This window comes from Panicum virgatum, chromosome 9K (genome assembly GCF_016808335.1).
Source record: "Panicum virgatum strain AP13 chromosome 9K, P.virgatum_v5, whole genome shotgun sequence".
NCBI classification, from domain to species: Eukaryota; Viridiplantae; Streptophyta; class Magnoliopsida; order Poales; family Poaceae; genus Panicum; species Panicum virgatum.
The window spans coordinates 22,503,585-22,514,244 of NC_053144.1; the positions used below are offsets into that span (position 1 = coordinate 22,503,585).

General features: G+C 55.5%; 2 protein-coding genes and 2 long non-coding RNA genes across 4 annotated transcripts; 1 reads left to right on the plus strand and 3 right to left on the minus strand.

Moving 5' to 3' along the window:
* Positions 1-15: 15 nt before the first annotated feature.
* Positions 16-1,417, minus strand: LOC120650803 (zinc finger protein AEBP2-like). Its single transcript, XM_039928085.1, has 4 exons — positions 1,201-1,417; positions 708-1,096; positions 458-619; positions 16-358 (listed from the first exon to the last, which is right to left on the minus strand). Exons 1-4 carry the CDS (start codon positions 1,290-1,292, stop codon positions 234-236), a joined length of 768 nt encoding a protein of 255 aa, XP_039784019.1. The 5' UTR covers positions 1,293-1,417; the 3' UTR covers positions 16-233.
* Positions 1,418-1,523: 106 nt separating this feature from the next.
* LOC120647829 (putative disease resistance protein RGA3) lies at positions 1,524-6,620 on the minus strand. The gene is made up of 2 exons (XM_039924660.1): positions 6,312-6,620; positions 1,524-6,238 (listed from the first exon to the last, which is right to left on the minus strand). The coding sequence occupies exons 1-2, from the start codon at positions 6,618-6,620 to the stop codon at positions 1,625-1,627; spliced, it is 4,923 nt and encodes a 1,640-aa protein (XP_039780594.1). The 3' UTR covers positions 1,524-1,624.
* A 1,650-nt stretch (positions 6,621-8,270) lies between these two features.
* LOC120648586 lies at positions 8,271-8,990 on the minus strand. Its single transcript, XR_005665003.1, has 2 exons — positions 8,846-8,990; positions 8,271-8,741 (listed from the first exon to the last, which is right to left on the minus strand). It is a non-coding gene; the product is annotated as an uncharacterized LOC120648586 (long non-coding RNA).
* A 674-nt stretch (positions 8,991-9,664) lies between these two features.
* On the plus strand, positions 9,665-10,383 carry LOC120648587. The gene is made up of 2 exons (XR_005665004.1): positions 9,665-10,049; positions 10,136-10,383. It is a non-coding gene; the product is annotated as an uncharacterized LOC120648587 (long non-coding RNA).
* The last annotated feature ends 277 nt before the right edge of the window (positions 10,384-10,660 follow it).

The following is a 10,660-nucleotide window of genomic DNA, read 5'->3' on the forward strand; positions in this document are numbered from 1 at the left end:
ATAACACGCCAATTCTACATGACAACCCAACATGTTCATGTCAAGATCATTTTGGTCCAGTTTGGTACACAAATTCACCTGATTCCACTTGGAATCAAACTGTTCTTCGTGAAGTTACCGTTTCAAGCAGCCCTTTTCTAAAAAGAAGTGATCTTACATTTCGATCCCTGGACATGTGCCAGCTGCCACGGCGGCTCTGCTGCTGCTCCGGGCGGCGGCGGCGGCGGCGGCGGCTAGTGCCACTCCAAGCCGCCGAGCGTGACGGAGCCCATTCCCTCCCACATGTCGTCGGTCCAGCCGACCTCCTCGCCGTCCACGCCCTCCATGTCGCCGCGCCACCAGCCGCCCCCGCTCGCGTCTGAAACCAAAACGAAACCAACCACGTCGATTGCCGCTTGCTCACCGGCGGCTCGCCGGAACCGAACCGTTCGAGCTCGGGAGTGGGGATCGATCTTACAGTGGTTGTACAGGGCGCGGCCGCCCTCGCCCTCGCCGCCGCCGCCGCCGCCGCCGCGGGTGGGCCTGGCACGCCCCCGCCTCCACGCCGGCCGCGGCCTCGGGTCGTCGCCGAGCACAACCACGCGCCTCGCCTTGGCGTCGCCCCCGTGCTCGTCGCCGCCTGGATAGACCCGACATCAACAGGAGGGGAGGGGAGAAATGGGGAAGGATTTGGGAGGAATGCAAGGCGAGCTTGGCTGGACGCGCACCGAGGGGGCTCTTCCGCTTATTCCTGGGCTCGCGGCGGCTCGCCGCGCCGATCTCCTCGACGTCCAGCCGGACGTCGCCTCCGCCACCGAAGTCGAGGTCGCCGTCTTCCCCTGCCTCCGCGCGGCCGCATTCCGCTCTCGCGACCGGGGCTGGAGTGTGAAACCGCTTGAACACCGCCGCGCTCAGAGCGCCGCCGGCCTCGCCGCCCCCGCCCTTCCCCGCGGAGCCCACCGACGAGAACGCGCTCGCCTTCTCCTTGACGGTCGTCCTGATGACTCTGACCATCTCCCGCTTCGGCGGCTCGGGCGGGCAGATCTGCGCCTCCTCCTCCTCCTCCCCCACCTCCGGCGGCCGTGGCGGCGAGGGTTTCCCTTCAGTATCGACAACCCTGAAGCACGAAAAGCGGAGGAGCACGGATTGAACCCCGAGGGGCAAAACAAATCTCCCCTAAGATGCGAATCGGAAAATCTCCTGGTGGATTTTATCCTCAACCTGGGCTTGACGAGGAAGGATTGGAGCGTGGTCTGCCCGCCGGCAGAGCGGATCCCTCTCGGGTAATTGTTCCGGTGCTGCTGCCGCTTCATCCCTACCTCCCTCTTCGTTTTCTGTTCCCCACACACGCTTTTGGGGGCAAGCTTGAGGAAGCGAGGCGCTAGCGAAATATTTTGCCGCCAAGAGTGTTTAAATTTCAGGACCTCTCCCGCCACAATTTTTGGGACCCTTTTTCGGGAGCCGCTCAGGCCAATCACACTTCACATTGCGAATTACATCTGGAAGGCCCGAATCCGCAAACAAAGGTATGTATGTACACATAATTATCCTCAAATCATTAAGAATTCGAGATGCAAAATTGCAAGAACCCAAGAGATTAGTAGTAGCTAATGCACAAGTAGGACAGGTGTAATATACATTCTGTCTAGTTTTGATTCGGGAGCCTCCGGCACAGCCAGAGGATGAAGAGCAGCTGCACCACGGAGACTAGCAGGAGGGCGGCCACCAGCGGCTGTCCGATGCTCCACTTGTTCTTGGAGCCGTGCTTCCTCCGCCGGTGGCGCCGCCGGGAAGCCATCCTGCGCAGGTGCTGCATCGAGTCGAGTAACCGGGCGCGCAGGGTGTCCGTGTCGGTGTCGGCCCAGATGGCCGTGTACACCTTTGGCGCCTGGTGAGAGGCGCCGTCTTCCCTGGCGTCGATGGAGCACGGCACGTCGTCGCGGGTACCACCGTGGCTCGCCGCCGCATTGGATGGGAATCTGCTTGCCGTCATGGCTTCTGGTACAAACTGTGCTTCCGTGACATCAATGGCATGAGATACGGTGCGCATTGGCCTGGACATAGAAGGAATGATGCTCTTGGCTGTTTCAGCAGATGAATCTTTCACTGAGCCAACCGCACATTTGCTGCTAGCTTTCTTAGGGATTCCGCTCCCCATGCTGAGGTCATCTCTTGGATGTGCAAAAACAGTCTGTTGCATCCGTGTCTGTTGGTTTCTGACTGCCAAGCTGGTTGGCAGTTTGCCAGACCCAGAATCACAATTAGCTTCGGTGGCACTGATTGCTTTGTATTCTTCATCATTTAGCTTGACTGGTGAACTTATGTTACTGTCTTCCTTCTGATCAGCAGCACCAGCAGCACAAGGAGCAACAAGACCTTTTTCCCCTTTGTCGGATGGCTGTTGTTTGCTGCAGAATGAAGTGGCATCCATACCTTGAGTAGTTGCGGTAACAGAGACCTTATGTGATGCTTCATGGATTAAACTGCTACCTACACCAGCAGATTTTTTAGATGCTTCTTCGCGTGACGGATTTTCTGGCATTGGAGTTGCATTTGTGCTTCCATTTGCAGAATTTGCAGTCTGATTCTTAATATGTTTCTGGAATACCATATTGGATGAACAGATAGTAGCTGTAGTTGCCTCAGCAAAATCTTTTCCTTCTTTGAATCTTACTCGTTTGGAATGAGCTAGGCTTATGTCTTCAGCATTGTTAACATTAGCTGTGATGTCTTCTCCTTTCTTAGATGTATGTTCCTTACTTTGAACGGTACTGAAGTTCAGAGCTTGATTGATTTCAGTAATGCTGATTGCTCGAGACCCTTCTCGGACCAAGTTGCGACCAATTGAAGCAGCAGATTTGGTAACATAAGTATCTGCATTAGTGCCAGCATCAGAAGGAACATCATTTACTGTTATGGACCCTCTTCTTATGAAAACCGACCTACCAATGGTATCATGCGTTCCATCATTGGTGATTGCTCGAGACTCATGAGTTATCTCTCTTGACAATGAACCAAGATCATCATTGTTAGTATGAACATCAGTGGCAGCAGGATGGCCTCTCTCCAGAACTGTTGCACCTCTGGTTGGATCCGTAGGAAACAGTATAATTGAATCAGCTTCATCCTCATCGTCGTCATCTTCAGGAAAAACTTCTGCCAGCTTATGCAAGCGATGGCAAGTGAACCTCGGCATGGACCTCTCCATGTTCCTATGGGAGTCATTGTCTTCTGTCCTGGTAGCTCCTGACTTCACTGCTTTTGAGTCAAAGAAGCCTCTGATTTCTAGGTAACCGGTATCTGAAGATGAAACTGAAACATCATCAACATTATCAGGATCTGCTGAATTCTCTTTGGCGTCGAGGTTATCTTCAGCACCCGCATTGCTCTCAAAGATATAAGGGCTCCTGGTATAGTATATGTAACTGGAACCAGTGGAGTACCCATGAACTTCCTTGATGTCCTTGATAACAGGCCAGTCTGGACCATCAACCAAGCACCTTTTCACTAGCCCAACTGTGCTTGTGAAATTCAATGATTGAAGCTTGGAAGCATGTGCCTCGATCCATCTGGGCATTTCCTGCAAATCATGATCGAAGATATGCACTGTTCGTAGTCCATCAACGTTCTCCACAATCTCCAGCACAGGGCAGTGGCACATGTTGATGTCTTCAAGGGAAGGCAGGTTTGATATTCTCTTCAATCCGGGAGTGTTCCAAGCGCTCAATTCTCTCAGTGTAGCAATGTCATCCACAGCCTGGAGGCTCGCCATATCCGCTATGCGCAGCACAGTCAAGGATGTAACATGTATGAGGCCTGCAGGAAGATGCTGCAGCTTGGGGCAGCTCTCAAGCTGAAGTACATGCAGAGATGGCAATGCCCCTGGCTCGATGTCTCTCCATGTCTTGAGCTGCTGCTGCCCTCGCAAGTGCAGGTTTTCTAGCTTCGGAAATGGCACCTGGTGGGGGTGATTAGTACCCATGAAGTCTGCACCAATTTCCTTCAGAGATGAAGAGTCTGCTATGTACAACGATCTCAGTTCTGGCAGACGGCCTAATGGAGGAAAAGACTGGCACAAGTTGCACCCGACGATGTCCAGATCGCGGAGATTTGGCAGGAAGGTCACTGACAGCCATCTTGGGAACCTTGTCCCAAAGTAGTTTACAAGCTTCAGTGACTGTAGACACAATGGTGGATTCATCTCTTCAAAGATTTCCTCGATCTTTCTGACCAACTCCGGTGTCTGAAGCGGCTTGACAGTGCTGCTGCACGACAGCTCGAGCTCCCTGAGGCCTTTCTTGGCTGCAAGAGACATCTCAGTTGCCTCTGATCGAGCAGCAGCCCCCTCGAGCTTCTGTATGTGCAGTGTTCTCAGCTGAGACAAGTTCTTGAGCTCATCCAGAGGCCACCCGCTCATATCCTGGGCAGCTCGCGCCTCCTTGCTCGTCACAGCAAACCACAGGAGTGTTGTGAGGCTTCTCAGATGGCCTACCCTGAATGCCGCTTCGTCGATCACTGTGTCGGCCAGGTCAAGGTCTCTGAGCCCTCTGAGATGCTCTATCCCTTTTGGCAGGGTGTGCAGTGACCTGCACCCTCTTAGCAGAAGGAATTTCAGGCTCCACAGGTTGCCAATGGATTCCGGAATTGTCTGAATCCTTGTGTGAGATAGGTTCAGGAACCTCAGGTAAACAAGATTCCCCAAGTTATCCGGAATGACTTCAACTGCTGTTTCGCTGAGGTCCAAGACTCTCAGATGCTCCAATCTTGTGAAGGTGCTTCCTTCAATCGCTAGTGGGTTCTTCTGAAGTAGCAGCGTTCTTAGCCCCTCTAACTTCAGAACCTTCTCCGGTATCACAGCCAGGTCTCTTCTCGGGAACGAAACACGGCGCGGCGCGAACGAGGCGTCGCTGTCGACCAACAGCCGGTACGAGTCGCCGGCCAAGCCCTCACCCTGCGCGAGCAGCTGCGCCAGAGCTCGCAGCATGTCGTGCACGGTGCACCGCGCGCCGACGCCATGTTCATCTTCCTCCTCTGCCGGCTGGAGAAGGTGCCTTCCGACGAGCTCGTCGTAGTACTCCTCGGCCACCTCCTCGACGCCGGCGTCCGCTCTGATCTGCACGAAGCCCTCGGCTATCCACTGCTGCACGAGCACGCGCCTGTCCATGGCGTGGTCAGATGGAAACAGCGAGCAGTAGAGGAAGCACTGCTTGAGGTGGCACGGCAGGTCGTCGTAGCACAGGTAGAGCGGCTTCATGGCGTCCTCGGGGAGCCCCTTCACCAGCCACGCCGGGCTCGCGAGCACCGCCGCCCACTCCGCGGCGCTCGCTTCCCGCGCCCTCAGGACGCCGGCGACGGCCTTGATCGCCAGCGGCACGCCGCCGCATTTCTCGGCGACCCTCTCGCCGACGTCCTTCAGCTCGGCGGCCGCGGCCTCGTCCACCACCCGGGCGGCCGCGCGGAGCAGCAGCCAGCCGTCTCCGGCGCCCAGCCTCTTGACGCGGTGGACGTGGCCGGCGCCCATCTCCCGAGCGATGCTGCCGTGCCGCGCCGTGGCCAGCACCCTGCTGCCGCGCCCGGCGCCCTCGAGCGGCCGCCTCAGCACGTCCTCCCACAACCCGCCGCGCCGCACGTCGTCGAGCACCAGCAGGAACCTCCTCTTCCCCACCAGCCTCGCCAGCGTCCGCTCGAGGTCGGCGAAGCTCTCGCCGCCCGTCGTGCCGCCGCCGAACGAGTCGATCACCTGCGCGAGCAGGCCGGCCTCGGTGTACTCCCTCGGGACGTGCACCCATGCCCTTGCCCCGAAGCGGCGCCGCACCCTCTCGCTGCCGTACACTTTGGTGGCAAGCGTGGTCTTGCCAATGCCGTCGGGGCCGACGATGGCGACGACCGCGCAGCCGGCCTGCCCACCGTCCGCCTCCGTCAGCTGCCGGACGAGCCCGGCCGCGTCGTCCTCGATCCTCGAGCCGATGATGCCGCCGCCAGGTGCCCGGGTCCCCGGAGATCGCCGGTGCCTCGGTGCCGCCCGCACGGGCGCGGCGTGGTGGTCGCCGAGGAATGAGCGGAGCTGCAGCCGGTTCTTCTCCTTCAGGATGACCTGCAGCTTCCGGTTCAGGCTCCTGATGTCGGCGGCGAGGTCGCCGCCTGGCACGTCCGTGTCGCAGCAGGAGGACAGCAGCCGAGGAAGAGCCTGCCGCCGACCAGGAAAAAAGCGAACGGACCGCGTCAATCGACAGACCTGCTGCGACGGGCGCCGAACGAGCTAGCGCCGCCATGATCGCATCACAGTTCGTGGAAAACTAATCGAAGCAGCGATGGCGATCCTGCATTCTTGCCTGGTGGTGATGGGGCTGCTGCTGCTGCTCCCGGGCCCTGCGGCGGCGCGCCGCGACCCTGCACCGGTCGGCGGCGGCGTCCGCCTCGTACGCCGCGGCGCGCGCATTGGCGAGCCAGCGCGCGGCGCCCTCGTCCCCGCGCGCGGCGCGCGCCTCGGCGTCCCGCGCCGCGGCGCCCGCCCGCTCCAGCCTCCCCGCCAGCGCCCGGGCCTCCGCCGCGACGCCGAGCCGCCTCGCCACGTCCCCCGCCACCACCCCGCGCCACCGCACCGCGGTGTCCGGCACGAACGCCCCGAGCGCCGCGGCCATGGCTCTCCCCGCGCTCCGCACACACGAAACCGAACCAAACACACACGCCGCCTTCGGTTACCGCCTCGCTTTCTCGCCGGGGCGACCAGTCGGTCGTCGCGAATATTACGAAGAAAAAAAAATCGGTTACTCCTAATCGGTCGCCGGGAATCCAAGGCGAAAATTGCGACGCCCTCCGTGTGTCAGCCAGCACTTAACACGTCAAGACTCACGCGAGGTAAGGTCATTGTGCATCGATCAATCAGCAGCGATCTAGGATAGATTATTATAGCAGGAAAAGAAAAGATGGTCTGGTGATGTCAACGATAACAAGTAGTACACTATATCAGGAGATGATCCTGTCATCTCGACAGTAACAAGTTTCTTTTCTTCCCGAGATTGGCCACTTTCCTATTGCATTTGTCTTCAGACACTGTCCCCTTGTCGCCAAGATGCCATCCCAATCCGTGTCGTGCTCAGTAGTTGGGGACGGGTCCAGCAGCTCTTCCACTGTTAATGCAGCGGTACACGTACGAGGCTCGAAGCATGTACCACGCGGAGATGGTCGGGCTTCGGAGCATGTCTGTCCATTTCCGATCGAGCGGTTCCTGTCGACCGCCGATGCAAGGGGTTGCCGCGCATTGAAAATTCGGCTTGCGCGGCAAGTGAGATTCCCCGGCGGAGATCCGAGTGGGTGACGCGGCTGCGATCGTGACGCGATCTTGCTGTTGATGGGGGGTTTTTAAATGGATTGGACGAACCGGTGGGGTGGCTGTCGTGGAGCGGGGGAATTCAAAGCCGGAGAGCTGCTGCTGACGGCGATAGCCTTTTGGGGTAAGCAAGGGTCAGCGTCGCGAGGGGGATCGGGGACCTCTCCGGGGTGGTGGAGGCGGGCGGCCCCGGATGCGGAGGCGGAGGCGACGGCGACGGCCGCCCGTACCGGAGGGTACAGCGTGAAATTCAGTGGGAGGGGAGGAGGAAGCAAGCAAGCAAGCCCGGGGGAGCGGAGGGGTGGTGTCGTGGAAGAGGAGGCGGGCCGCCGCCGCACAAGCCTCCTCTTTGGGCCAGCCGTGGTCGTGCGCGGCCGACGACGGGCTGAGACGCTTTGACGTATTGGGCCGAGGAACGACGCGGCGGATGGGGGCATGCCGTGCGCTTCGGTGCGTGCGAGTTTTTCGTGGTGGTGGGGCGGGCCTCTCGCGAGGGTTGTGTTGGGCCGACGGGTCTGGCGCGGCCCGTGGCATGAGTTTTTTCCCATAGCACAAGAGCCTGCTTGGTAAGAATTTATCTAAAACATCCTTCAAAAAAACGTCATTCAAAAAAAAGTATTTCTCCTAAAATAGCTTTACCGGTGAAGCTAAAGAAGAAATGGTTCCACATGACTTCCCGTTCACTTTTATCTAGACTTACAAAATGATTCACACTATATCAAATTTCACAGAACAGGTGAAGCAGATGCCTATAAAAATCTCTAAACAGCCTCTATAGTCCCGTTTGCCATGGTAGCTTCTCCTAAAAAGGCTCCGGAAGTAGCTTCGCTATTGAAGCTAAAGCTGTTTTCAAAACCATTTGGCAAAATATGGGCCTACGGGAGAAGCTAGGCGAAGCCACGATTTCGTGATTTTTCTTTCTAGGGTAAGCTGGAAAGAGCTTCATCGTGGATGAAGTTGCTAGCAAAAATAGTTGTTTGGCATAGCTTCATATGAAATTGCTCATGAAGCTGTGCCAAACCGACCCTAAATGTACCATGTGTGAATGCGCTGTTCTTGTCACAATTACAGAATCCAAACCTCTCAATCACACATTTCACGACCGGTAGCACCGGACGGAAGAGAAAACAGACGATGCAAACTCCAAAGCCGGTTGGACGGGGGCAGGCCGGCAGGGTCGCCGGGAGGCGTGTGAGCGCGCGCGTGCTACTGCTACCAGCTCCACTCCACGTCTCCACGCCGACTGGTTGCGTGCCGGCGAGCCTGCAAGCCCTACGCCCTGCTTACCTGCTAGTGGCTGCTAGCACACAAGCGCACACCAGGCGTGTGAGTTTGGTGCCACGTTAATCGCAGCTGGGCCGTCGTTTCTTCTTCGTGCGGTCTTCCATTTCCGGGGTGGGCCTGCAATGCGAGTGCCAAACTGCACACCAACCTGTAGCGAACAAGGTCAAGCAATCTTTATTTCAGAAAACAAGTTCAAGCAATCTTTATTTCAAAAAGAAACAAGTTGAAGGAATCTGTAGACCATAGTGCTACCTCGAATATATGAATCAATCGAGCTAGCATCCTAGCACCTATCCAAAGGAAACTGGAGCTGCGAGCCGCCGAACCTGCGACCATCAGAAGTTGAGAAGGAAGCAACACGGGATGCTTGTCCGGGTATCGACAACGAGTCATCTTCATTGCTTTTTTTTTTATTAAGCGGCTCATCTTCCTTGGCTCGCTTTTTATTTCTCGTCGTTGTTTCAGACTTTCAAAGAATTTGTACTGATAAATGAAAATACAGCTGGGTACTTGTGGCTGACGAATTTTATCCCCCGGCCGAATCCATTCCCGAAAGGTGGAGAGGGCAGAATTCACGCGAGTACGAGGGCGACGTGGCGCGGCCATGTTTCCCCGGCCGTGAACGGGCGTCGCCGTCCAGGCGATAAAAAATGGAACCGGGGTGATTGCTCGGAGCACAGATAGTGCCCTGAAAAGAATTCGTGATTCTTGTGGCGCATGGCGCTTGGGCACGCCAGGCGCAGCCGAAGTGTGGCCCAAATGGGGGCGCCAGCACGAGCACGAGCAGCCAGACGCGGGAAAGGAAAAAAGTGGGGGCAAAAAAAAGAGGGCGTCGCGTGCCGTCCCCGTCCTGACGGAGCCGCGACGGCCAGAAAAGCGACCGCTCAAAGGGAGCCTGTGCGACCTGTCCGCCGGTGCTGCTGCGCACCCCCCCCCCCCCCCCCAGCTCGAAAAGAAAGGCCGTGCCGCGGCCGACGACGCAAAATCGCAAGGGCCACTAACGAAAGGGGACTTTTCCTGGGGCTTCCCTGCGCCGGCGCCCCTCCGCCGCACGTGAATCGTGTCGTGGCCAGGGTTTAAAATTTCGGTGGTAAACCGGCGAAATTTCGGTGAAAATTTCGTTTTCGGTAATTACCGGTATTTGGTTTACCGCTGTTTTTCGGTATATTTCGTTTCGAATTTTGAAATTTTAAAATAATTTATAAATAACCATTAAAAAATCTACAAAAATTATGATAAAAAACTAGGGATTTTTATTAGCTTATAGCACTTGAAATCATTCAAATCTAAGTTGATTTGGTAGGTCAAATTGATGATTTGAGTTCGAACCCGTTACAGACCATATGGAGTTCCTTATGGTCAGGGGTACGGACAGCCTACGTACCCATATTTGCCAGAAACAAGTGAGCCGTATGAGGGACCATCGGGAGAGAGATTTAATGACTGAAGAACGCAGGTACTCAAGGAACCGAAAATGTTTTATATCTATATTTCACTTTTTCTAGTTATTTCATTCATTTCATACAAAATCTTCGTATGCAGAGACTATGCATTTGCTACATGGATTATGGATGGACAATACTTTCGATTACAATGGATGCAATATGTTGTATTAAACAGACTACAGACTTAATTGTAATAATTTTAGTAGACTTTGCACTTGTGACTAAGTACGGGTGAACTTTAGACATGAATTATGTGTTTCGTGTTTGTATTTCTCATTGTGTGCTGAAGTTTATTATATGTTGTGTATTATAATCTATCAATATAGACATAATTACGGCAAACTCCGCCAAAATTTTCAATTTTTTCATAAATACATAATTTCCCATCATTTTCCAACCATTACCATCATTTTTCGGTGAAAAGCAACGGAATTCCGGCGAAATGCAACGAAATTCCGACCGGAAACCGAAATTTCGAAATTTTGAATTTGAAACCTCTTTCCGGTCGAAATTACCGGAAAACCGCGAAATTTCGGCCGGTATACCGTTTCCGGTGGTCACCGAAATTTTTTTCCAAAACGAAAACGTAAACCCTGGTCGTGGCTCGTGGGGCGGCGGCGGC